At 41.4% G+C, this 27,867-nt stretch overlaps 1 protein-coding gene across 2 annotated transcripts in view; it reads right to left on the minus strand.

Moving 5' to 3' along the window:
• Nucleotides 1-27,867, minus strand: part of LOC109866828 (N-terminal EF-hand calcium-binding protein 2-like) — a 140,004-nt gene that overhangs the window by 2,430 nt on the left and 109,707 nt on the right. Inside the window, exons 8-10 of one of the 2 annotated variants that reach the window (XM_020455684.2) lie at nt 26,684-26,763; nt 14,351-14,407; nt 2,723-2,835 (exon numbers count right to left, since the gene is read on the minus strand). In XM_020455684.2, coding sequence (XP_020311273.1) covers nt 2,723-2,835; nt 14,351-14,407; nt 26,684-26,763 — 250 coding nt within the window. The remainder of the gene's footprint in view (nt 1-2,722; nt 2,836-14,350; nt 14,408-26,683; nt 26,764-27,867) is intronic. The other variant, XM_031802070.1, reaches the window with a different exon arrangement.

Consider the following 27,867-nt stretch of genomic DNA (forward strand, 5'->3'; position numbering starts at 1 on the left):
TCCACATTCACATTCTTCAACCCCCCAAAAAACCCATGTCCAAGTCAATGTGTGTCCATCTAAAAGAAAGATGCGCACAAGGGGAGGGTGTTTGAGTGTGTGTCTGTGCATCCACACGTGTGCTTCCTTCCCATAACTTTGTCAATGTTTGTGTGTTTGTCTGTGGGTTGTTTGTGTGTATGTGTAAATTCAAGGACTTAAAAAGGAGGACATACTGTATTCTTACGGCATCATTTGCAGGATGTATTAGTACCATGTAGAAGCACTTATAGGAACCAATAGTAGAGACATGAGAGAGGAAAATACAGTTTCAGACTTAAATAGTGGTAATGTGAGAATGAGAGAGAGAAAGAAAACAGTCTATTCACAGTACAGAGTCAGAGCCTAATTCCTCAGTGATCAATTATTCACCATCCTTAAGTGTATTATGATGAGACTACAAAATGCTGATGACAGTAGCCAGCCTATTTTCTGGACTTGGCTCCAGGGAGTCGCTCTGAAACCGACTGTAGAGGAACTTGTCCTTTTGAACTGAGTCTTACACACCCTGGGCATGAGAATCTGCTGCTACATTGATAGGAGAGAAGATACATTTGTGCTACAGGCAGCAGCAGTAATAGTGGATATACATGTCATCTTCTCTACAAATCAGCTCTCCTTGCTATGACAGCAATGCTTTAAAGCATACTGGAGGTTGTGCAGTAGGCTGCCGTACATTACCTCAGCTCAGAGCAAGACGAACTGAGAGGCTCTGTCCAGGTTTCTCTAATCTGCTCAGCCCTATTTTCCATTTCATTGTCCCTTGTCACATGGAGATTCCTCCTGGTTGATGATGGTTGTGGAGAGGCTGAGGACAACAGCGTGTTAAACAGGTTTATCCAGTCTGATTGCCTCTTCAGTCCCCAGCACATCCTTTCTCTGCCAGAGGCTCCCTCAACAATCCATAACCTGTACACACCAGCACTCAGAGGCGCTCTGTCTCTCCCTATCTGCAATGTTGACTTATTTGTCCATTATTTTCTAAAATCTATTCATGCTCCCTCTGAGTTTCCTCCCCGAGCCTTCCAGCCATTATACTTTGAGATGAGATTAGTACCTTGCGGAGCATTGTGACAAAATAAGCATTACAGATGTAGGATCTTAATTTGATCACCCTGTTGCAGGAGTACTTTACTTTTAAAACTTGTAGTGTATTTGAGTTTTGAAAAGGCTTCTGTCAGGGCATCTGTCTCACAATATTAAGCTGTATATTGAAGATTGGTAAAGTACTTGAGCATGGTCAGTAGATAACAGTGGCATTCAGTGCTGTTTATGATGAGGGAGGACCATTTGTTTTTCATGAGCATAACCTTATTTCTATTACAGCATGTTGGATGACTGTCATGCATATTCCATTCACCCAGTTCAATGTAACATCGATAGGTTTAGGCTACGTCATGACACTACAATTTTCCCTATACCCATCACGAGGTTACTACAACCTAGCCTAGAATGAAGTTTACAACGTAAGTGCGCACAGGTCGAGAGAAAGATTTGATGATGGACAGTGACACATTCAATATTGCCTTGCACACTCTTGCCTGCATCTAGCTTATCTAGGGTGTAATCATTCATCAGTTGCAAACAAGAGTTTCTATTGGACAAATTCACCTTTTCCCTTCGTTTGTGGACTACAATGAACAACACATCATCTGTTTGTGACCAGGCAACAAAAAAAGCTCTAGTCAAACCATGTCATAACCACTACACACAGCCTACATATTATCTAAAGTAACTTCCTAGTCAACATAGCTAATAGAACTAATGTGTTAGTAAACCCGCTACAATCATGCAGTAACGTTACAGTGTATAGACAGTAAGCTGCTACAACGGCAATAAATTAATACATCCAAAAGCTTACCTTGACTTGGAAGAGTTCCAGTGTTGTGTTGGATAGTCACAGCCATCTAGCTAACATAGCATCCCTCTGTTTAAGCCGGGTGTTTGAGTAACTAAACTAGCCAGCTGCATTTGCTATCTAAGTAAGTGAAACTGAAAGTGAAAAAAATGACACTCTCTCTCTCTTGCTTCTCCTTCATTTTTTAATAAACTCATTTATTCAACTTTTGTCTTTGAGTCAACTACTCACCACATCGTATGCACTGCAATGCTAGCTAGCTGTACTTCTGCTTTCAGTACTAGATTCATTCTCTGATCCTTTGATTGGGTGGACGACATGTCAGTTCATGCTGCAAGAGCTCTGAAAGGTTGGAGGACGTCCTCCGGAAGTTGTCATAATTACTGTGTAAGTCTATGGAAGGGGGTGAGAACCAAGAGCCTCCTAGGTTTTGTATTGAAGTCAATGTACCAAGAGGAGGAAGGAAGCTTGCTGTCCTCCGGCTAAACCATGGTGCTACCCGACAGAGTGCTGTTGAGACTACTGAAGACCTTCATTGCAAAACAGTGTGTTTTAGTCAATTATTTGGTGACGTGAATATATTTAGTATAGTTTAATCTAAAAAGGATAACTTTTTCAATGTTGTACTTTAAAATAAATGAAATTCACTGAGGAGGTTGGTCCTCCCCTTCCTCCTCTGAAGAGCCTCCACTGGTAGATAACCAGTTAGGTTGTGAATACATCAGCCAGGTAGAAAAACACGCACAGTGGACAAATGGTCATGAAAGGTATTGTGTGAGATGGACAATGAAAGATACACAGATAAAGTTAAATAGGTGGACTCACTGGAAGCAGTCTCTTTCAGCAGAGACATTCTTCAGGTACTGCTTCAGGGCCTCACAGAATTCTCCCAGCTGCTTCTGGGATACCGTCATCTCCTGACGAATCAGGTACAGGGACTGGACAGAAAGAAAGAAAGACAGACAGAAGTAAAAAGTGAGGGGTTGAGAAAAAGAGGGAGTTAAAAACAGAAAAATAGGTAAGGAAATCCATTTGATCATGTGATGGGACTCCTGGTTTAGCATGTGAGTGGAGAAGAAGTTTGTGGACGAGGCTTGTACGCATTAGTTAAATTTGCCACGTTTTTACTTTGCATTCAACTTTCTTACATATCAGATTTGATTGATGAGTTCTTAAGTTACCTTTTTGATTCAAATGTCACACGATCTGAGGCGCAGAAGACCTGTAACTAACGTTTCAACCGTGATGGCAAACGTGAATGGTAATGGCGCCGACTCCAGTCCAACAGTTACGGATTCTCATGTGGTCACACTCCACACAGATCGTCAGAACCTCCATACGGTTCTGGTCTCAGAAATTACAGCTACCATTACCACCCAGCTCAAAGCTGCCATTGATGCTGCTCTGGTCCCGCTTCTCCACCGTCCTGGATGGTGTCCGAGCCACTGCAGATGAACGACTTGGCGGCTTTGAACATGACCTGTGTGACTACAGTGACCGCATAGTAGCCCTTGAGAAAATGGTCACCCGTCTGAGCTCCGAAAACCAAAAGCTGATTGACAAGACTGATGACCTGGAATCCCTTTCTCGCCATTGCAATCTTTGGGTTATTGGTATACCAGAGAAACTTGAAGGAGGGGACTCAGTTAAGTTCATGTCAGACTTCTTTGTGGAGGTGCTGGTCCTGCCATAGTTCCATCACCCCCGAAGCTGAACAGAGCCCATTGGCCCCTCCCCAGTGGGCGGAGACGACAAGCTACAGTTCGACTCCCACGAGGATGCCCAGCGTCGGTTCGACAGTCACTTCTGAGCCGTTCCTTGGAACTATGACCTACTCTTTTGCCAGTTAGCATGCATAACCTAGCCTACCCTCCAAGTCTAAGGTATATTTTGATTTTTATGGCAGGGACATTTTCCCCTGTTGCCATTCCCTTTCTACTCTGCAGAAACACTATTGAACCCTGATAAAAATGACTAATACTGTCATGTGTGGTTTGGGAGGTCCTTTTTATTTGTCTAGATGGCTAGCGTAGCAATGCATAGCTACAATTCCAGGCTTTTGCAGAGCTTTCCTAGATTTTTAATATAGATACTTACTGAAGGTCTTTTCACCACTTTATTACACCCCATTGATCATTTGTACACTCTGCCCCTTTTCTTTTTTGTAAAAGGGCAACATACTGCGGGACACTTATTTGGCCATCCTTAAGAGACATTGCACATGTTGCACTGATTGAAGACTCCCCGAGTCAGGACGGTTTTGTTTTACTGTTATGGGGTTTTCTGACCTTGTTTTGGTTGACCTACTTTACCATTTTGTGAATTTCTTTTCAAATGTGTTTCACTACTCGTGCTATGGAGCCTCTCCGCGTTAGGAAAGGAAGGGTTTCTGTTTATATGTACCGAAGCTGCGCAAACGTCAATCTGCTGTCTCTATTTGCTGGGGAAGGAGACTTCGGATTTGGGTGGGAGGGGGAGTGACCTTTTTTGTTCCTTTCAATTAAAAAATTAATTATTAGCTTTTTTCATCAGTTTTCTCTGTTATTTTTGCAAATACTTGGTTTGTTTTCACACCTTTTTCCTTTCAATATTTTAGATGGCTAACAACGCTAATAATAGTAATATTGGAATATTGGAATCCTAGAACGTTTTTATCCTTGAATACTAAGACAATGAATAATCCTGTCAAGAGTTTTCTCCAATTTGAAAAAGCTAAAAGGTATTTTTTACAAGTGACCCATTTATGCATTAAAGATCATTCAAGGCTACAAAACTCCAGGTTCAGTCAGGTTTTCCACTCAGACTTTAACTCCAAAGCCAGAGGTGTTGCAATTTTGGTTAGTAAAATAATACATTTCTCTACTACTAATGTTATTTCAGGCAGTATTGGGAGGTATTTAATCATAACTGGCACCATTTGGCAAACACCTGTAGTAGTGGTCAATGTATATGCTCCAAATTTTGATGATGTTGAATTTGCAATGGGTTGCTTGGGAAAATCTCTTCTCTGACCACCCATCTTTTGATATTTGGCGGGGATCTGAATTGTGTTATTAGCGTGGCTTTAGACTGCTCCAACACCAGAACTATGTCTCCTTCTGCTATGTCAAAGTCCTTCTCAGATTTTATGGTCCAGAATGGGTGTACAGATCCCTGTAGGTTTCAGAATCCCCAGGCAAGAGATTATTCTTTCTTTTCACATGTACACCATTCTTTTTATCATATTGACTATTTCTTTATTGATCATAAGTTACACCCAAATGTCACCTCTTCTGAATATTTATCCATTGTAATTTCTGACCATAGCCCTCGACATAGTCCTGTCAGGACAAACTTCGGTTCTCTTTTCCTGTCTGATGTAGACTTCTGTAACGTTATCTCCACTTCTATTGATCATTTTCTCTTTTCCAATCAGACAAGCTCAACCTCTCATTCTATCTTATGGGAATCACTTAAGGCCTATCTTAGAGGAGAAAACATTTCTTATTCTTCTCATTTAAACAAAACTCGGAAAGTTAAACTAGAACATCTCATTAAAGTCATCCTTGACTTAGACCATCGATATGCCCTGACGCCATCCCCAGAGCTATATAAGCAAAGCTTGAACTTACAATCAGGAATTCAATCTCTTGTTCACTACAGATGCAGAACGATTACTATTGCATTCACGGGATATCTTCTATGGACATGGTGTCAGAGCATGTTGTCTGCTTGCACACCAATTAAAACGCAGCGCTACTACCCGTCTGATTCATCAAATTAAAGATTCCTCTCATAACTTGATTTCTGCCCTTACGGGGATAAATGACACCTTCAAATCTTTCTACACCTCCCTGTATACGTCTAAATTTCCATCAGATACTGCCAATATGACTATATTTTTGGGTGAACTGGAGACTCCCACAGTTGAGGCTGAAACTGCAGATGACCAATATTCTCCTCTCAGCCTTGAAGAAGTTATTCAGTCTATCAAGCCAATGCAGAGCAGCAAAGCTTCAGGAACGGATGGGTTTCCAATTGAGTTCTTTAAGAAATTCCATACCAAGTTAGCCCCTTTACTTTTATCTATGTATAACGAGTCACTTGAACGTGGCTCACTGCCACCTACCCTAACACAGGCTTCAATAGCGCTTCTCCTTAAGTAGGGGAAAGACCCTGTTCTTCCTGTTCTTCATTTAGGCTCCCAAGCCTCCTTAATGTGGATGTAAAGGTGCTTGAGAAGGTGAAAGCAAGGCGTCTGAAAGTAGTCTTACCAGGACTCATATCACAGGAACAAACCGGTTTTATAAAGGACAGATATTCATTTTTTAAACATTCGGACACTGTTTTACATAATTTATTCAAAACAAATTTTCAACTCCCCTGAGGTGGCAATCTCCCTAGACCCACAGATGGCATTCGACAGAACTGAATGATAGTACCTATTTGCTTTCTTTAAAAAATTGGATTTGGGGACAAATTTAGCTCATGGATCCATCTCTTGTCGGTACCAATGACACCCGTACGGATTATTTTGCCCTGGAACGTGGGACACGCCAAGGCTGCCCATCTTCCTCTTAGTTATTTGCTGTCGCCATTGAGCCCCTTTCAGTAGCTTCACAGGCATCCTCCTCTTTCCAATATGTAATACAGGAAGCAGTTGAACATAGGTTATCATTATATGCAGATGATTTGTTTCTCTTTGTAAATAACCCTGTAACCTGTTTACCTTCTATCCTTTCTATTCTGGAGAACTTTGGCTCTTTCTCCGGGTTACAAGCTGAATCTCCAGAACAGTGAGTGCTTTCAAATCAATCCAGCAGCGCTACAGCTTTTCAGCTTAGCCACTCTGGTTTCAAATACCTTGGAGTGAACGTAACTCGTTCATTACATGCTCTTTTTTCTGCAAACTTTGCTCCCTTCCTTACGCAAATGAAATCTGATTTTCAGAGATGGAGTAGCTTACCACTATCACTTATAGGAAGGATTAATGCTGTAAAAAGGATTTACCCAAATTCCTTTATCTATTTCAAATGATTCCATTGTTTTTATCAAAGTTTTTTTTTTTTAAGTTTACCACATTTAGTTACCACATTTATCTGGGGAGGAAAGGTACCCAGAGTCAGGAGATCTTTACTTCAGAGATGCAAGTTTAGTGGAGGGCTTGCACTACCCAACTTTTTACACTCTTACTGGGCAGCCTACTTCATAAATTGCTATTCTGGTTACATGCTCCAGATACCCCATGCTGCCACCTAGAGGCACATTCATGTATTTCTGCTTCTCTTCATGCTTTATACTCTGCTCTTCTCTCCCAGCATCCCCCTCTCGCTATACTGGCAATCCTGCAGTACTTTCCACTCTTAAGATTTGGTACCAGTTTCGACTGCATTTTAAATTCTCCTCTGCGTCTACTATGGATCCTATGGATAAGAATCACTTATTCCCCACTTCCCTAATAGATAATATCTTTCCTTGTCCAGTGAGAGAAAGCATTAAGTCCTTCCAAGACTTTTCGTAAATAGATTTTTCTAGTTATCCCAACCTGGTCTCTAAATACTCTTTGCCTCCATCTCACTTTTACCATTACCTTCAAATTAGGCATTGTGTCTCCTCCCAATTTTCTGGCTTCCCTGCTCCACCCCCTTGCCAACCCTGGGATGGCATATTGACTCGATTACCACGACAGAAAGCAGTAAGTTCTCAGATCTATCTGTGTATTATGTCATTGGACAAACACTTCACCAACAAAACTAAATCTGCTTGGGAATGGGAAATGGGTGTTGAATTTACACAGGAGTGGTGGGATGAGACGATTGATAGAGTACGCTCCACTACATCTCGTGCTCGTCTTGGTCTCAAACAATTTAAGGTTTTACATAAAGTGTATTTTTCAAAATCCAGATTGTCTGAAATATATCCAAATGTAAATGATGAGTGTGATAGATGTCATGTCTCACCATGTCTCACCAGGGAATCGAGGTGGGTGGACTGAGGTAGGGCGGAGAGGTAGGGAAGGGACTTGGATTTTGGGGGTGGATGTGTTGCATGGAGGGAGGAAGAGAGGGTTGTTGGAATATGGTCAAATCTTTGATGTACATTTAGTAAAATTTGAATAAAAAAAAATATATATAAAAAATACAATGTGATGGGAATGCTCTATGGCAGGGATCATCAACTAGATTCAGCCGTGGGGCCGATTCTTTCTTGACCTTGGGAACAGACTTCCTAAATGTAAATCATTTGGAGCTGATTTTCTGGTGTTTTTACAGTATTTCCCATCTAACAATGAAAATAAATTATATTATTATTATTTTTTCGCTCAGACACCTTGGGGGGCCAAATAAAAAAACCCAGTGGCCCAAATTCATCCCACGAGCCACCAGTTGGGGAACCCTGCTCTATGGAGTGCTTGCAGTGTTCTGTATATCCATGGTGTAGACCCTTTTTCAGTACACGACACACTGACGTCACGCACGGATGCGTGCGACTCTTGGCGGCAGTAAGAAAGCCATCGCCATCTGCAAAAAACTATTTTTGGGGTATTCATATGCATAAAATGATGTTTTGATTCTTACTTGAACAGTCGCTAAGATAACATTTGGTTGTGATCTTTGCAAAATAACTGTTTTGGATGCAGCAGTTGTTAGTTAGAACCAAGCCTTAACCCTACATCCTAATTTTGCATAACCCTAATCCTAATCTTGGCATAACCCTAACTCTAGCTTCATGTCCACTTCCCTGTTCAACCCTAACCCTCAACCACAACCCTAACCTTAACTTCATGTCAACATCCCCGTTCAACCCTAATCCTAGCCTCAACCACAACTCCTTCGCCAACTCCTGTCATTAAATCATGTTCTTTCTGTTTAAAAAAGTATAATTTATATAATATGCTGTATGTATTTATGTCACTGATTCGGTGATTGCTATACAATACATTCATTTAAATGATGCCTAACATTATTCTGATATGTAACATTGGGACTGTGACAACGCAATCAAACTGTTTAAATCTACAGTTGGTTGTTTTTCTTCATTATTTAGCAAGCAGCTGAGTCCAACATGTGGTGCTTCAGCAGGTGGGAAAGATAAAAACTAATTGAAGACATTAGAAACTCCTGTCTGACATGACCATTCCAAACTACAGTTATCATCCCCTCTGGACCAGAGCAATAAATGGGTAAAAAACGGATAATAAACTCAAAACTCAATCAGAAACAGTAAATTACCCATCTTTCCTCAAACCAGAGCAATATTATTACATTTCCTCTTCCATTCCAGATGGAGAATAAATCAACTATTACCAAGACACATGCAGCATTTACCAGGCTGCCTAAAATAAGGGCTAGGCCCATCATGCTAAATTAAAGTTGATTCAATTGTGTGCCTTTCATTTGTCATCTAGGCTGGTTTGAACAAGACAGCGTGTGGCACAGACAAAAACACAAACAAAACGAGAAATCCTTGTAACTGTGTATCTCAGCATGAGTTTCTATAAAATAGTAATTGTCTGTGGGGAGATCTATAAAGTGTCATCATTACTGGATGTGAAAATGGGGACATTTCACAAATGGTTATGGGCTCTATAAGCTAGTTTGATAGGAAATATTTTGACCACCACTGCAATAAAGATACAAGAGGCCTTATCAATGATAGTATTAAAATCCATCCATTCATCCCCCTTCTCTCTCTTTATTACCTACATTATTTATTGTGTGTGCCCTTCTCTCTCTCTCTCTCTCTCTCTCTCTCTCTCTCTCTCTTTCTGTCTGTGGGTTTGTGTGGGATTGTACAAGGGTTTGTGTGTGCGTATGGCTCAGGGCAATATCTATATGTAGGCATATATGTGCACACAAACATATGCAGGCATACATGGTATAATGAAGGCAGTAAGGAATCCATTGAATATATCATGAGATAATAGTGCATGGCTGTGTATATGAGGGTGTGTGTGAAAGAGAGAGAGTTTGAATGTATGTACAGGAATGTGTCCCCCATAGGGTATGGAAGAAGTTGGGGAAGACCTCAGAGGGGAATCACAGAATTGCACCGTTAACATGGAAACTGGAGAATACCCCCCCCCCCCCCCCCCTTTTATTTAACTAGGCAAGTCAGTTAAGAACAAATTCTTATTTACAATGACGGCCTACCCCGGCCAAACCTGGACGACGCTGGGCCAATTGTGCGCAGCCCTATGGGTATCCCAATCACGGCCGGATGTGATACAGCCTGGATTCGAATCAGGGACTGTAGTGATGGCTCTTGCACTGAGATGCTGTGCCTTAGACCGCTGCGCCACTTGGGATTCAGCCGTTGGCCGATTTTCCTTTTCACTCTGTCAATTAGGGTAGTATTGTGGAGTAACTACAATGTTATTAATCCATCCTCAGTTTTCTCCTATCACAGCTATTAAACTCTGTAACTGTTTTAAAGTCACCATTGGCCTCATGGTAAAATCCCAGAGCGGTTTCCTTCATCTCCGGCAACTGAGTTAGGAAGGACACCTGTATCTTTGTATTGGAAAGGGGTGAATTGATAAACCATCCCAAGAATAATCAATAACTTAACTTTTTTTACCCATCTACCAATAGCTGCTCTTCTTTGCGAGATGTTGGAAAACCTCCCTGGTCTTTGTGGTTTAATCTGTGTTTGAAATTCACTGCTCGACTGAGGAGTACAGAGATGAGGCATTCATTCAAAAATAATGTAATACACAATTATTGCAGTTTGACATTATGGGGTATTGTGTGTAGGCCAGTGACAAAAAACAAAACAAAATGTAATCCATTTTAAATTCAGGCTGTAACTCAACTAAATGTGGAAAAAGTCAAGGGGTGTGAATACTTTCTGAATGCACTGTATGTCTCTATATTATGCATGGGAATAAATGGGAACAGATTTCCAAAATTAAAATAACTTGGAGCTGATTTCCTGGTGTTTTTACAGTCTTTTATGTCCAAATAAAACCATCCGTGGGCCAAATTCGGCCCATATGCTGCCAGTTGGGGATCCCTGTCCTAGAGAGACAATTCTCTTTCTGCAGTGGTGCATCCCTTCGCATCATAACACCCTCCAAATGAGCAATGCTGCATATCTTTCTCCAATGATTCTCTCTCCTTGTGCCTTTCTCCCCATCCCTCATGGCACAGTGGTTGTATCGACAAGGGACAGTGAATTCAGGTCTGCCAATATAAAATAAAGCTGTGTGTGGTCTAGGAGACTATTAACAACTGTGAAAATGCATTGGAAACCCTTAAAGAAACTGCTGACACAATAGATACACTGTGGTATGATGTACAAGAGCAATGATGCGTTCACACTGACTCTCTCCCGATGGAGACAGTGCATGTTTGAGCAATGGTCACTCCCACAAGGCTACAGTGAGTAATAACTACTGTTCAGTCCCTCTAACGCTCCGATTCCTCACCACATAGCTGTTGAGTTTCACATTATGGAATAAACAATTGGAGAGTGGATGAAAATATGTACTACCCAGGCTGCACCCAGGGTGAAAAAGGTCAGTCAGAAGTACCACTGTGGTCAGTGCTATACACAGTATCCACTGTACTGGCTGAAGTTAGGTCAGATAACTCAGGTCTGCAGCACTGCTCTGTCCCAGGTACAGTATATCACTCTGAACTGGATAATGGAAGGAGAAATACAGTGTGGTCTTTCAGGTAAGGCAGACTGGCCTTTTGTTTTCCTCACAGTCAATCCAGATAAATCAGTGTCAATAATGGGGTTGCTGCATACTGAGTGCCTCTTGAAATAAAATAAATAAATAAAATAAAATAACAAATATTTTCCAACATTGCCACCCCCTCTAGGCAAACATGTACAAAACGTTGCAATTTCTAAGCAGGAAATCAAATATGTAAAATGGAAATGCTTGACTATTGAAAATCACAATACAGCAAGAAAACAGAAGCCTGAGCATCATTAGCTGTGGCACAATACATTGGAAGCATGTAATTAAATAGAGACTAAGGGATATCAAAGAGCTAATAATCAGACCCTAGTCTCATTTCTACACTACTGTTCAAAAGTTTAGGGTCACTTATAAATGTCCTTGTTCTTTAAAGAAAAGCAATTTTTTTGTCCATTAAATAACATCAAATTGATCAGAAGGCCAGCATCCCGGAGTCGCCTCTTCACATGTCAATGTTGAGACTGGTGTTTTGCCACTAGACCCTCTAATGTACTTCTTCTTCTTCCTCTTGTTCAGTTATGCACCGGGGCCTCCCACTCCACTTTCTATTCTGGTTAGAGACAGTTTGTGCTGTTCTGTGAAGGGAGTAGTACACAGCGTTGTACCAGATCTTCAGGTTCTTGGCAATTTCTCACATGGAATAGCCTTAATTTCTCAGAACAAGAATAGACTGACGAGTTTCAGAAGAAAGTTCTTTGTTTCTGGCCATTTTAAGCCTGTAATCAAACCCACAAATTCTGATGCTCCAGATACTCAACTAGTCTAAAGAAGGACAGTTTTTTGCTTATTTAATCAGAACAACAGTTTTCAGCTATGCTAACATAATTGCAAAAGGGTTTACTAATGATCAATTAGCCTTTTAAAATGATAAACTTGGATTAGCTAACACAACGTGCCATTTGAACATAGGAGTGATGGCTGATGATAATGGGCCTCTGTACACCTATGTAGATATTCCATTAAAAGTCAGCCGTTTCCAGCTACAATAGTCATTTACAACATTAACAATGTCTACACTGTATTTCTGATCAATTTGATGTTATTTTAATGGGCCAAAAATGTGCTTTTCTTTAAAAATAAGGAAATGTCTAAGTGACACAAACTTTTGAACGGTAGTGTATGTGTGACCTGGGTGCTGGAGAGGAGGGGGAAATTACTGGAACGATTCAGGCATTTGCATTAAGGAACACTGCATAATACACATACAGCAATAGTACCGCATTAATATCAAAATGCCATACAAAATGCTTTATAAGAGCAATTACAAGCAAGGATACTCAGTAAGCTGTTTCAAGGCATTTCAAATGTGGATGGTGAACTCTGGCACCTCTACTGTGCATGCTGTTGTAGAAAACATGACTTTAGATTCAATCTTTCTATTCTTGATTGTATGCTGAGTGAATCACTTGCAGTAGTGCGCACAGCACTATGAAAACCCTGCTGAGAGTATGGTGGGTCAAAAGGTTCAATCTTCATTTCCACTTTAAGAATACCTGTCGGGCCTACTAATGTGCCCCTATTGAGCTTTGGGCACACAAACGCACATGCAGCCCCACACCAATCAGACTGGCCCAGCTGACAGGTGAAGCTTGCTCTAATCCTATTTGTGAGAGCAAATGATAGCTCTAGACGCTGACAATGATTAATGGGAGAAAAGGAATGATTCAATTTGCTTGGATCCCTCAAGCATCAATAAGGCAGAAGTCAATCAGAGGCAGGATCCGGGCGGCTTGGTTCAGATTCAGAGCAGGTGCTGCCAGTGGACTGCTGCAGTAGGACCCTAGGAGTGAGCAAAGGAACTGCACTGATGCGCAGATAAAGACACCAGTCCCTGTATTATTCCTCAGATCCATCAGACCTCTGATTGTCCCTGTGTGAACTGCCATCTCTCCATCTTACTCATACTGACAGTTCTACAGGCCACTGCATCCACATCTCATACAGGCATGCTGACAGAGGGATATATATTTCAAGAACCAGATGGAGAAACTTTTGCCTAATCAGTAAAAAATAATAATGAAAGTGTCATAAGAGCATAATACCATTTGGGCATTTGGAGAGTATGCTTGTTGCAGACTACACAAACTGTATAGCGACATATGAGTATTTTCTTTTTTGGTTAAGCATGTTTCAGATTGAAAGATAAATAACTTAACTATACTGTAGGAAACTGTTCAAAGTGTTTAACAATTGTTAATATGGGGTGGCAGGGTAGCCTAGTGGTTAGAGAGTTGGACTAGTAACCAAAAGGTTGCAAGTTCAAATCCCCGAGCTGACAAGGTACAAATCTGTCATTTTGCCCATGAACAGGCCATCATTGAAAATAAGAATTTGTTCTTAACTGATTTGCCTAGTTAAATAAAGGTACAACAATTTAAAAAAGTATGGAAGCATGAGGTCACAACAATATGAACAGAATATATGCTTGCCCTGAGGTTTCAGGGTCAAATAACCACCCATGGGAGGCACTTAAAATATATAATTTGAACTTAAGCACTGAGTCTGACCACTTTGAAAATATAACATGCACTCATGCTTTTCATGCAGGGAGATAAGTCATCTTCTTGGCTGCTTTCTGCTTGAAAGGAAAGGAGGTGGATATGAGATGCCAATGATTCTCTGTGCAAGCTGGGAGCTTCAGAATGGAGCTCCCAGCTTGGGGGTCGTGAGGGGTAGCTAGGGGTGGAGCAGCAAACCCCCCACAGTGCCACAGCCAAACCGTGCCCCCCTACCAGGCTCTCAGGCATAAATATGCTACTTACTGCGCTGGCTGTGCCATCAGTGTCTGTTAGCCTCTGATGCAGGTCAAACCAAACTGTCTGCAACAAGAACCAAAACACAAGAACCACAAGTGGATTAGTGTTAAGCCTAAACTGCACTGGAACAGTGGAACAGTGGAACAGAGGCACCCTACTCTGCACTGCACACACCCAGGTGGGCAGTTTTTTTCCCAACTCACATTTCTTATTTGCAACTGTACAGACACGATGCATGTTTCTTTTAATCCGACTCAAGACTTGCCTTGATACTGTTCTGATGACAATTGATCACTAAGCTGAATGAATATCAGTGTTGGGGAAGTTACTCTGAAAACATAGTTTACCAAGCTACCACTACAGCTACCCTTAATAATAATACAGTTGACCTAACTAAGCTTACTTTGAAAAAGTTGTTAACTACATCCAAACTACTTAGTGAAAAATTATCATATCTATATCTAAAATGTCATTGACTACAAATTGCAAGAACAAATTACTTTGGAGTCAGATGAACAGAATGTGTAATTTAGCCTATAAAACACAGAAAGTTACAATTAGGCACACAAAAAGTGTTTCAAGCGAGAATTAGGCAGGTCTAATGCCGAAAAATAAAGGAAATTCTTGATTACTTCATCTATATATGTATATATTTTTTTAAAGTAGTGTGTAGTTCCAGTAGTTAGCTACTAGTTGAAAAGTTAATAAAACCTGCAGTAACTAAGGTGGTCATGAATTATACTTTTAGTGCTGCTTTATTACCCATTTATTACAGTTAACAATGCAGTTCCCTTCAAACTGTCAAACTATCCCCCTATTTGGGCTTTCTATTTGAGCAGAAATTTGTCTTGAATACTGTGAGATGCTATATCGCTAAGCTAGCTAATATACTCACAGATCTGTAGATGAAAATGTTACACTGCAGAGCGGGTAGCTATCACATAGTATAATGTGGAACGGCCTTAGATAACATTTAATATAGAATCACAGATATTTTAATCAGAGATGAGCATCTCTGACTGCAGGAAAATGTCAAGCCCAGAAAAACCCATCACTGTATTACAGAGCTATATTTACAATCACATATTAAAGGAAAATAACACCCCAAAACGATATTTTGGTATTTGTTTCATTAGTCCATTGATATCATGGTGCCAAAATGTTTTGAATGTCAGCAATCAAGTTTTCAAAATGTATAACTTTCAAAATACGGAAAGACAGCATCCTACCGGCTGTATTTCTGTATTTAGAAAGTTATATATCTTGAAAACTTGATGACATACAAAACATTTTGGGACTATATCAACAACAGACTAATGAAACAAAAACCAAAATATCATTTTTGGGTTCAGTTGCACACACTGAATGCCCTGATTTCTATAGTTATGTCTGATCTAGTCATTGTATATCATCTGCAGGATGATTTTGCCAGAGGTGACCTCAAGCCCATCCCAGATGTGTGAAGGATCCTTGTCATCAGAGCTCTTGTTGTCTGTAGAATGCTGTAGAGTGCTCGCCTGCTGGTGCAGGAAGCATCATTTCCTTTCCCCGTTGTGTCATTATAAATGCCTCAATCACCGAGTAAGTTATGGACTGCAACTATTGAAAACTCATGTAAAATTCACATTATGTGGTGTTTCTCATCTATCCAATGGGAGTGGAGTGAAACACTGTACTGTATAGCAGTTTCCTTCCAACAAATGTCTAACTGAGTGTACATTGGTGCATAATGATGAACAGACAACGCAGATGTGTCTGAATGTGAGTTGAGACCCTGGATTATCTTTCATACAGCACCAGATACTGTACAGATGAAGGATCTTAATTTGAGCCAGTCTACTATATTACAGTAGAAAAATAATCCTGCAGCAACAGGAAGTGTGAATTATGATGAGGATTATAATTAAGGCTGCAATATGTAATGACCCGATCAAATTCACATAGACATGTGAGTTATAGAACTGTCATTCTCTATGAAAGCAAGTTTAAGAAGTGGCAGATCTGTTCTATGTGCTCTATTTCTATGCTTCTCGTTCTTATGTTTCTTTTTTGTATCTTTTACTTCCGGTTTTATACACCAGCTTCAAAAAGGTGAAAATACAATATTTTTGGTTATTGAAAATATACTGCAAGTTTGTATTTTCCTGCTGTGTAGGAAAATTCTCAGCATCAAAATAGTGATCAAATTAGGATCCTTCATCTGTAGCAATATGAGGGCTGCTGGAGAAAGAAAGTATGCTGGTGCTCCAGTTGCCACGGTGATTGAGGCATTTATAATGACACAACAGGGAAAGGAAATGATGCTTCCTGCACCAGCAGGCAAGCACTCTACAGCATTCTACAGCATTCTACAGACAACAAGAGCTCTGATGACAAGGATCCTTCACACATCTGGGATGGGCTTGAGGTCACCTCTGGTTAATAAAATCATCCTGCTGAAAATATACAATGACTAGATCAGACATAACTATAGCAATCAGGGCATTCAGTGTGTGCAAATAAGTCACATTGTATGGGACTAACAAATTTAAAGCATATGCCTGGTTTGAAGGAGAGATCCAGAAAAGTACATTCAGGACTAGAATCACAGACAGAGATAGCATGGACATAGCTGAGGGGACTACTACTTTGATCTCGTGAGGCAGAAGACAACTCAATTTGTGCAATGCATGTTAGTCATAACGGCTTCCAGTGTACAAGATTCTCACTCTGTTCGAAACCCTTTTGTGATAAATTTTTTCCACATCCATAAATTTGTACAGCCCCTCTCCCATAACATGGATAATAAGCAATTGTGGCAAACAGCGCAGCCCGCTGCCAATACATATTTTCTGTGAGGGAACGTTTGTCTGATTCCACCAAATCCATCCCGCCAGACTTGCGGTACAGTTGACTGTTCCAGGTTCGTTCCTTGCCCTGTGACACAGAAGGTCTGCCTAGGAAGACCTAAAAATCCTCCCTTTAGGAATCTTCACTGGGATCTGACAGTGCCTTCCATGTTCTCTCAGGGGCGCTTCATCGAGCATGGAATAAAACTGTTCAGCTATTCTTAGCTGCTGCAATAAGAACTTGCCTGCCTGCCAGATACAACAGAATAATTAACTGGAGACTCCATTAGTCTACCATGCTCACTGCATACAAGACATGGGCAACGGAGAGAGACAAAGAGCGGAGCGAGTGAGAGAGGAGAGAGAATGAGAGAGAGAGAGCGAGAGAGACAGACAGATAAAGCCTGAGGGAATGAGTGAGGGAAGACAGTGTGGAGAAGGGGAGAGGGCATGAGGGAGAAGAAGAGTGCAAGGGAGAGAGGGAGGGATGAGTGAAAGAAATAGCAAGACATATTGCAATAGTTTGGATGTCAGGGCTCTATAATTGCTTTCTTTGTCTCTCTTTCGCTCACCCTTGCTCTCTTCTCTCATCCCATCCCTTCCCACCATCATCCTATTGCGGACTGGGGGGGGCACATTTTACATTCATAAACCATGTCGAGGGCCGTTCTAAAAGGTTGTCACTTAACCACATTGCAAACATTAAGCCTAAATCTATCCTTAAATTAAGAATTTTCATGAATTTTTACAATATAGACAATTTGGACTTTATGGCCCTTGACCTTTTAAAAAAAAAAATATATATATATATCTTCTTCGGTCAAGTTAATTACCTCATTAGCTAGCTAGCAACCTGATAACTTTACCAGTAGTATATCCAAACATTTGGGGGCACAGCAAGAATGGAAAAGGGATAGCTTCTTCAGGAGATCAATGGTCATAGTAATGAACAAATGAATGACTGATCACTTGCATGTTGTAGTCACAAACTTGACACTCTTAAAAAGGTGTACAATTTTCAATGTAATGCATCTCAAATTTGTGCTTTTACATAATGTAGAAACCTAATATTCCCAAAAATGTCTTTGTAATTTCAATGATGAGTATTTTTATGAAGATTTGTTACATTTTTTATAATAAACAAATGTATTTACAGAGTTACAAATGAGTTTTGAGTGCACAACATGTGCTTCAGAAGTAGCTAGAATTCATATAGGCCTGGGCTGTTCAATGTCAGTGCTGGTGGGTAATAGATGGCGCCAACAGACATGGCAGCTCTGTTTCTAGCTCCTAAGCAACTATGTAGTATTTCATTTTTTGTGTGTGTTATTTCTTACATTATTAGCTCAGAACGTTTTTTTGTGTTATTACATACAGCCGGAAACAACTTTTGGATATCAGAGCGGTGGTAACTCACCAGCATTACGACCATGAATACGTTTTTCCCAAATTGGATTCTTTGTTCGCACCCCCCAGAACAATTGAACTTGTCCCAGAGTCTGCTCCAAGACGCCGCCGGTGGAGAAGAGGTATTCGGAGTGGACTTCTAATCCGACTCAGGAAGCGTGCACACCATCCACCGCTTCCGAGTATATTACTCGCTAATGTTCAGTCTCTGGACAATAAAGTAGACAAACTAAAAGGTGAGGGTCCACATCCAGACAGACATCAGGGACTAACATACTCTGTTTCACGGAATCATGGCTCTCTCCAGATATACTGTCACCTGTCCAGATAGCCAGCTGGGTTCTCAGTACATCGTGCAGGCAAGAATAAAAAACTCTCTGGGAAAAAGAAGGGCAGTGGTGTATGTTTCATGATTAACAACTCATGGTGTGATTCTGATAACGGTCAGAAACTCAAGTCCTTTTGTTCACCCGACCTAGAATACCTTACAATCAAATGCTGACTGTAATACCTCCAAAGAGAATTCTCATTGGTTATAGTCACAGCTGTGTATATTCCCCCTCAAGCCGATACCATGACGGCCCTCAAGGAACTACACTGCAGTTTATGCAAACCACATATCCTAAGGCCACATTTATTGTAGCTGAGGATTTTAACAAAGCAAATTTGAGGAAAACACTACTGAAGTTCTGTTAACACATTGACTGTAGTACTAACACTGGTAAAAAAAACTCGACCAGTGCTATTCTCTCTTCCGGGATGACTACAAGGCTCTCCCCCGCCCTCCCTTTGGAAAATCAGATCACGACTCCATTTTTCTCCTCCATTCCTATAGGCAGAAACTCAAAAAGAAAGTACCCATGCTAAGGTCTATTCAATGCTGGTCTGACTAATCAGAATCCATGCTTCAAGATTGTTTTGATCACGCAGACTGGGATATGTTCTGGGTAGCCTCGGAGAATAACATTGATGTATACATGGACACGGTGACTGAGTTCATCAGGAAGTGTATAGGGGATGTTGTTTCAACTGTGACTATTAAAATCTACCCAGACCAGAAACCCGTGGATAGATGGCTGCATTCGCGTTAAACTGAAAGCACAAACCACTGCATTTAACCATGGCAAGGTGACTGGGAATATGGTTGAATACAAACAGTGTAGATATTTCCTTCGTAAGGCAATCAAACAGGCAAAACGTCAGTACAGAGACAAAGTGGAGTCACAATTCAACGACTCAGACACGAGATGTATGTGACAGGGTCTACAGACAATCATGGATTACAAAGGGAAAACCAGCCATGTCGCGGACACCAACGTCTTGCTTCCGGACAAGCTAAACACCTTATTCGCTCGCTTTGAGGATACCACAGTGCCATCAACACGGCCCGCACCCGCACCCAAGGACTGTGGGCTCTCGTTCTCCGTAGCCGATGTGAGTAAGACATTTAAGCGTGTTAAACCCTCGCAAGGCTGAAGGCCAAGATGGAATCCCTTGTTGCGTTCACAGAGCATGCGCAGACCAGCTGGCTGGGGTGTTTACGGACATATTCAATCTTTATCTATCCCAGTCTGCTGTCCCCACTTGCTTCTATATGTCCACCATTGTTCCTGTACCCAAGAAAGCAAAGGTAACTGAACGAAACGACTATCGCCCCGTAGCACTCACTTCTACCATCATGAAGTGCTTTGAGAGGCTATTTAAGGATCATATCACCTCTACCTTACCTGACACCCTAGACCCACTTCAATTTGCTTACCGCCCCAATAGATCCACAGACGATGCAATCGGCATTGTACTGCAGACTGCCCTATCCCATCTGGAAAGGTATGTAAGAATGCTGTTCATTGACTATAGCTCAGCCTTCAACAGCATTCAAGCACGGGACCCTGAGTCTGAACCCCGCTCTGTACAACTGGGTCCTGGACTTCCTGACGGGCCGCCCCCAGGTGGTGAAGGTAGGAAACAACACCTCCACTTCACTGATTCTCAACACGGGGGCCCCACAAGGGTGCGTGCACAGGCCCCTGTTGTACTCCCTGTTCACCCATGACTGGCACGCACGCATCCAACTCAATCATCAAGTTTGCAGATGACACAACAGAAGTAGGCCTGATTACCAACATTGAAGAGACAGCTTACACGGATGAGGTGAAGGCCCTGGTAGAGTGGTGCCAGGAAAATAACGTCAACAAAACGAAGGAGCTGATCGTGGACTTCAGGAGACAGCATAGGGAGCACACTCCCATCCACATTGAAGGGACCACAGTTGAGAAGGTGAAAAGCTTCAAGTTCCTCGGCGTACACATCACTGACGATCTGAAATTGTCCACATACAAAGACAGTGTGGTGAAGAAGGCGTAACAACCTCAGGAGGCTGAAGAAACTTGGCTTGGCCACTAAGACCCTCACAAACTTTTACAGATGCACAGTTGAGCACATCCTGTCGGCCTGGTATGGCAACTGCCCCACCCGCAACTGCAGGGCTCTCCAGAGGGCGGTATTTTCTGTCCAAAGCATCACCTGGGGCACACTGCCTGCCCTCCAGGACACCTACGGCCCCCGATGTCACAGGAAGGCCAAAAAGATCATCAACCACCCGAGCCACTGCCTGTTCACCCCGCTATCATCCAGAAGGCGAGGTCAGTACAGGTGCATCAAAGCAGGGACCAAGAGACTGAAAAACAGCTTCTATATCAAGGCCATCAGACTGTTAAACAACCACCACTAAGATTGAATGGCTGCTGCCAACACACTGACTCAACTCCAGCCACTTTAATAATGGGAATGGATGGAAATTGATGTAAAATATATCACTAGCCACTTTAAACAATGCTACTTAATATAATGTTTACATACCCTACATTACTCATCTCATATGTATATACTGTACTCGATACCATCTACTGCATCTTGCCTATACCGTTCTGTACCATCACTCATTCATATATCTTTATGTACATATTCTTTATCCCTTTACACTTGTGTGTTTAAGGTAGTAGTTTTGGAATTGTTAGGTTAGATTACTCGTTGGTTATTACTGCATTGTCGGAACTAGAAGCACAAGCATTTCGCTACACTCGCATTAACATCTGCTAACCATATGTATGTGACAAATACATTTGATTTGATTTGATTTTTTATTTGGTAGCATTACCTTTAAATTGTTTAACTTGGGTCAAACGTTTCGGGTAGCATTCCTCAAGCTTCCCACAATAAGTTGGGTGAATAGGGCTATCTTCTATATACCACCGCTACCTTGTCACAACAAAACTGATTGGCTCAAACTCATTAAGAAGGAAATAAATTCCACAAAAAAACTTTTAACAAGGGACAACTGTTAATTGAAATGCATTCCATGAAGCTGGTTGAGAGAATGCCAAGAGGGTGCAAATCTATCATCAAGGCAAAGGGTGGCCACTTTGAAGAATCTCAAATATAAAATATGTTTTGATTTGTTTAACACTTTTTTGGTTACAAATGATTCCATATGTGTTATTTCATAGTTTTGATGTCCTCTTCATTATTATTCTACAATGGAATGGAATGAGTAGGTGTGTCCAAACTTTTGACTGGTACTGTAATAATACAATTACATTTATATTTACATTAAAAACCAAAGTCTATGAGAATTCCAGTCCTTCCAATAAATGTTATACCCCTTGATCTTCAATAATATTGTTTTGCCTGAGCATAACCCCAAATCTAAGGACTTATTAGCCAGAACAACTCTGTTGTTTATGATTTTGTTGTCTTGGAGGACTGATTGGGCTCATTGATTCGAGATGAAAAATAAATGCTGCGCTCATGGAATGGCATGCTTTGAGTGCTACTGAAAAGTGCTATTTCCATGTGAAAATGAACGTCATATGCTGCATTTGCTATTGGTCTCTTGTTCACCTGTTTGTTGATGACACTTTGATATCTTGGTAATATACAGCTGTTTAAAGGGCAAATCCACAGATGAAACAATAACAAAATGGACGCCCCGCTTCTGTTTTGGTAAATGCTGAGGCCTGGAGAAACGTAACCACGCTCAGATTGATAGACAGAGCTATGGATGCAAGGACGGACCATCCATGATATCAAAATGATTGTTTTAACTATGCTATAGGCTATCAAATGTACAATGTTTACAAACATTGGGGGATAACAAGCTTATATTTTTGGTTCTCATGGAATGTAACAGTTGAAGTTAGCTCATGAGGCATTTATAAGTTATATTCTTCAAGGATGCTGATAATATATATATTTATATATAAATATTTATATATATATCCATTGATTCTTGAAGAATATATATATATAATTTAGAAGTCCAAAAATTGATGTAGCAACTACAGATTGCCCCTTTAAGTCTGTCAAAACTGCGAGTTTGAGCAATTGTCCATAGGCCATGCTCATGCTCAAACTCGCACACTTAAAAAAATAAAAATAATTCAACATGAATTAGATTGAGCAATAAAAGCCTTTTCCATAGGCTGGGATCCACACTATGCAGCTGTTGCAAGAGCGCATTTTCACTGGCTGTCCACTGGTTTCAAAAACAATGATTGACAGGCAGCTTAAACTTCTTGAATTCAACCATTATTGTGTTCGAATACACATTTAGATTTGTGAACAACAACCACAATACGTAAAGGCGTAAACAGCTAAATGAGAGAGCAGCAGTGTGATTCACATTAATGAGCTATGGAGATATCCATAATAAGTGATATCCATATCGCCATAGAATACACCACTGCTGTCATCCTTACCTCCATGCGTTTATTCAAATTGGATAATCTTTGGATGCCGACAGCAGTTGCACCATTGGAAGACATAGCTTGGACTGTAGCCTACAAAAGCCTATTTGTGCTATTTATCCGCGATCCATCAAACACATTTGGTGTGTCATCATAGTGGTCTCTGACTTCTGGTCAGACTTGCTCAGGTGGAACAAACTTACATTTATGCCTTTTTCAATGCTGATTTGAATGTCATTGAGAAAACAGAGAAGTGTCAAAGATTTTTTTTCACAAACATCCTTTCTGAATTTAAAAGTCATAGTCGAAGTAATCATCTAGTTTTTCAAAAGTATCTGTAATCTGATTACAATAATTGGTTTTGCTGGTAATGTAATGGATTACAGTTTTTTGTAATCCCTTACATAATCTGTTACTCTCCAACCCTGATCTGCTAAATATGTGTATGTGACCAATAAAATTTGATTTGATTTGATTTGACGTGCGGGCCGAAAAACTGGGACCTGGGTGAGTGCAAAAACAACAGGGAGAATCAAAAAACTGAATTGTTCAGTAAGGACCAAAATGTAACATTTTTTCTGGCACTCCATAATGTGATGTTGTGCTAGCTTTTTAAAGTAGGGAGCACTGGGCCTCCCGAGTGGCGCAGCGTTCTAAGGCGTCACTACAGACCTGGGTTCAATCCCGGGTGTGTCACAGCTGGGTGCAACTGGGAGACCCATGAGGCAGGGCACAATTGTCCCAGCGTCATCCGGGTTAGGGGAGGGTTTGGCCGGCCGGGATGTCCTTGTCCCATCACGCTATAGCGACTCCTTGTGGCGGGCCAGGCACATGCACGCTGACACGGTCGCCAGCTGTACAGTGGACACTGAAACATTGGTGCGGCTGGGTTAAGCCAGCAGTAGGGAGAACCAGTGCTAGAGATGTTTTAATGTTGAGCCCTGCCTGGGAGGTGCAGCACAGATTGAATGTGTTGTTGGAGATGCGCTAACGAGCCACCATGGGATGTGCTAGAGATTGGTTCTATCAAGGACGGCCCGCCCATTAGGCATGATTAGGCAGCCTCTTAGGGCAGCATTTAACAAGCTAAATTGACCAAGACGCACCTCCAACAACACATATCACCTCACATAATTCTGCCCAAAACAATGAAAACATTATTCACCCAGTGGCATATGGGCTAATAAGGTGAGTGGTGATGCTGCCCCATGATAAGCAGTGTCTGCTTTGCCAAAGGCTTGTCCATGCCCAGCGCACATCTCCATGGTACTGTTGGAGAGACGCAGAGCTGCGGTGCTCCACCAACGCCCAGTCAAAGTCATCTAACATAAATCATGTAGAAACCTATACAGTAGAAATACTATATAGCCTCTGTGGCCTTTTCTGTAGCCTACAGGACGACCACATTTATGATAACGTCATGAGACACTTTTTTACATCATGAGTGTTTCTGATTAAATAGCCTAAATGGCATCCTATCAAATAAAAATGTGCTTCAATGTGAATTGTCAATTAACATGTTGACAAACACACCACATCCTATAAACAGGACAGGTCCAGGAGTTTCAATCAGTCAAATCAAATCAAAGTTTATTTGTCACGTGCGCCGAATACAACCTTACAGTGAAATGCTTACTTACAGGCTCTAACCAACAGGGCAAAAAAGGTGTTAGGTGAACAATAGGTAAGTAAAGAAATAAAACAACAGTAAAAAGACAGGCTATATACAGTAGCGAGGCTTTAATAAAAGTAGCGAGGCTACATACAGACACCGGTTAGTCAGGCTGATTGAGGTAGTATGTACATGAATGTATAGTTAAAGTGACTATGCATATATGATAAACAGAGAGTAGCAGCAGCGTAAAAGAGGGGTTGGGGGGGCACACAATGCAGATAGCCCGAGTAACCATTTGATTACCTGTTCAGGAGTCTTATGGCTTGGGGGCAAAAACTGTTGAAAAGCCTTTTTGTCCTAGACTTGGCACTCCGGTACCGCTTGTAGTAGAGAGAACTGTCTATGACTGGGGTGGGCTAAATTGTCATGATAATCAGTGATTTCAAGTTTATAGTCATCAATTTCTGAGCTGATCATGCCGAAGTTGAAAATACAAACTGCATTTTCTAAGATAACACAACATACTGAGTTACAGTTCATATAAGGAAATCAGTCAATTTAAATGGTGACCACCACCAGTCATTTAATGGTGACCACCATTTGCCTCATGCAGCGAGACACATCTTCTTCACATAGAGTTGATCAGGCTCTTGATTGTGGCCTGTGGAATGTTGTCCATCTCTTTTTCGCTGGCTATGCAAAATTGCTGGATATTGGTGAGAACTGGAACACGCTGTTGTACATGTCGATGCAGAGCATCCCAAACATGCTCAATGGGTGACATGTCTGTTGAGTGTGCAGCCCATAGAAGATCTGGGACATTTTCAGCTTCCAGGAATTGTGTACAGGTCCTTGCGACATGGAGCCGTGCATTACCATGCTGAAACATGAGGTGATGGCGGCAGGTGAATGGCGCGACAATGGGCCTCAGGATCTTGTCACAGTATCTCTGTGCATACACGCTGTCTGCCATCTGCCCGATACAGTTGAAACATCGTGACAGTGGCCAATGAAGGTGAGCATTTGCCCACTGTCGGTTACGATGCCAAACTGCAGTCAGGTCAAGACCCTTGTGCGGATGACGAGCACACAGATGAGCTTCCCTGAGATGGTTTCTGACAGTTTGTGCAGAAATTATTTGGTTGTGCATACCCACAGTTTCATCAGCTGTCTGTGTGGCTGGTCTCAGACAATCCCCAGGTGAAGAAGCAGGGTTGTGGAGGTCCTGGGCTGACGTGGTTACACATGGTCTATGGCTGTGAGGCCTGTTGGACGTACTGTCAAATTTTCTCAAACGATGTATGGTAGAGAAATGAATATTAAATTATCTGGCAACAGCTCTGGTGGACATTCCAATTGTACGCTCCTGCAAAACTTGCAATATTGTTGTCATTGTGTTGTGTGACAAAACTGCACATTTTAGAGTGGCCTGTTATTGTTCCCAGTACAAGGTGCACCTATGTAATGACCATGCTGTTTAATCAGTTTCTTGATAATCCACACCTGTCAGGTGGATGGATTATCTTGGCAAAGGAGAAATGCTCACTAACAGGGATGTAAACAAAATTGTGCACACAATTTGATAGAAATAAAGCTTTTTATGCGAATGGAACATTTCTGGGATCTTTTATTTCAGCTCATGAAACATGGGACCAACACTTTATATGTTGCATTTGTATTTTTGTTTTGTGTCATTTTTGTATTTTATTACAATACTTTTTTTGAGCAGGATGGGTGTTCTTACCTTGTTCTCAAGGCGTCCAATTAGCTCAGCTAGTCGGTTGATCTGTGCCTCCAGCGTCTCTTTCCTTACCTCCACCATCCCTGATAGAACAGAGTCAACACACTCCCAGCATTCAACACCTGAAGCCAACACATTCTTAGCATTCAACACATTTTATGGTACAGATCTTTTCCTCCAGAGAATATATGAGGCAATTAAGGAGTTCCAACCAGGTCTGATAAATAGGGAATAAAATGTGTTAATCAGGAAAAATCATGACTATTCAAGGTTTGACATTGAAATATATAGCTTGTGCCTCAGCAGAGAGGAGGCCTTTATTGCTTTTCAGCTCTGTGTAGAAAGCAATAACACATTCTATCCTAACGTACTTGGCTCTTGCGATTAGCTTTTCCTTTGTGAGTCACCCTGGATAATAGTGTGTGCAGTAAAGGTCCAGCCAGGACGACAATGACAATAGAATGAAACACACTGAGAGGCCCTGTGTTAAGAGGCCTCAGTGAGGCAGAAATGAATAGGAAGGCCAATAATATTAATCCTTCCATTCTTCTCCCCTCTATGTGATGCAACATAACCAATTAATGGTGGAAAAGGGCTTTCTGCTCTTTAAAATCATCACCCCTCAAGGTGCCAAGCCAATTAGAGGATGACACTTCCCCCTGTGTTGATGAGAACAGAAGCACAGAGCTTAGAGGGGCTGCGAAATTTTGGAACCTACCAGTCATAACCATAGAAACGTTTGAAGCATGCATATAGCAGGCACATTTGGTCAGTTGGGGCTAAATGGTTGTCCATGCTGTTTGAGCATGCTCTCTGTCATACACAGGAGAGCAGTCATTATTCCTGACTGGCCATGCTAACAACAGACAGCCATCTCCATGTGCAGCTGCCTTAGCATACTGTCCAACATATGGCAGTCGCAGATGTTCGCAGGAACATTTTTATTCCACACACTGGTGCCTGCACACTCACACACACAAGCACAAGTACACCCTTGTCAAAATACATAGAGGAGTGTGGCTTGCCTCAGGTAACATTGAACAATGAACAATGGCTCATTTAAAAACAACATTTCTCCCATAGTGTCACATAGTCCTGCAAGGAGGCAGTTCCACAAATCTGATCAGCATGAATGTTTAAATTTAGAACATTCACTGGCAAGGTATTCCCTGATCAATGAAGAGAGA

This window comes from Oncorhynchus kisutch, linkage group LG22, assembly GCF_002021735.2.
Source record: "Oncorhynchus kisutch isolate 150728-3 linkage group LG22, Okis_V2, whole genome shotgun sequence".
In the NCBI taxonomy this organism is placed as follows: Eukaryota; Metazoa; Chordata; class Actinopteri; order Salmoniformes; family Salmonidae; genus Oncorhynchus; species Oncorhynchus kisutch.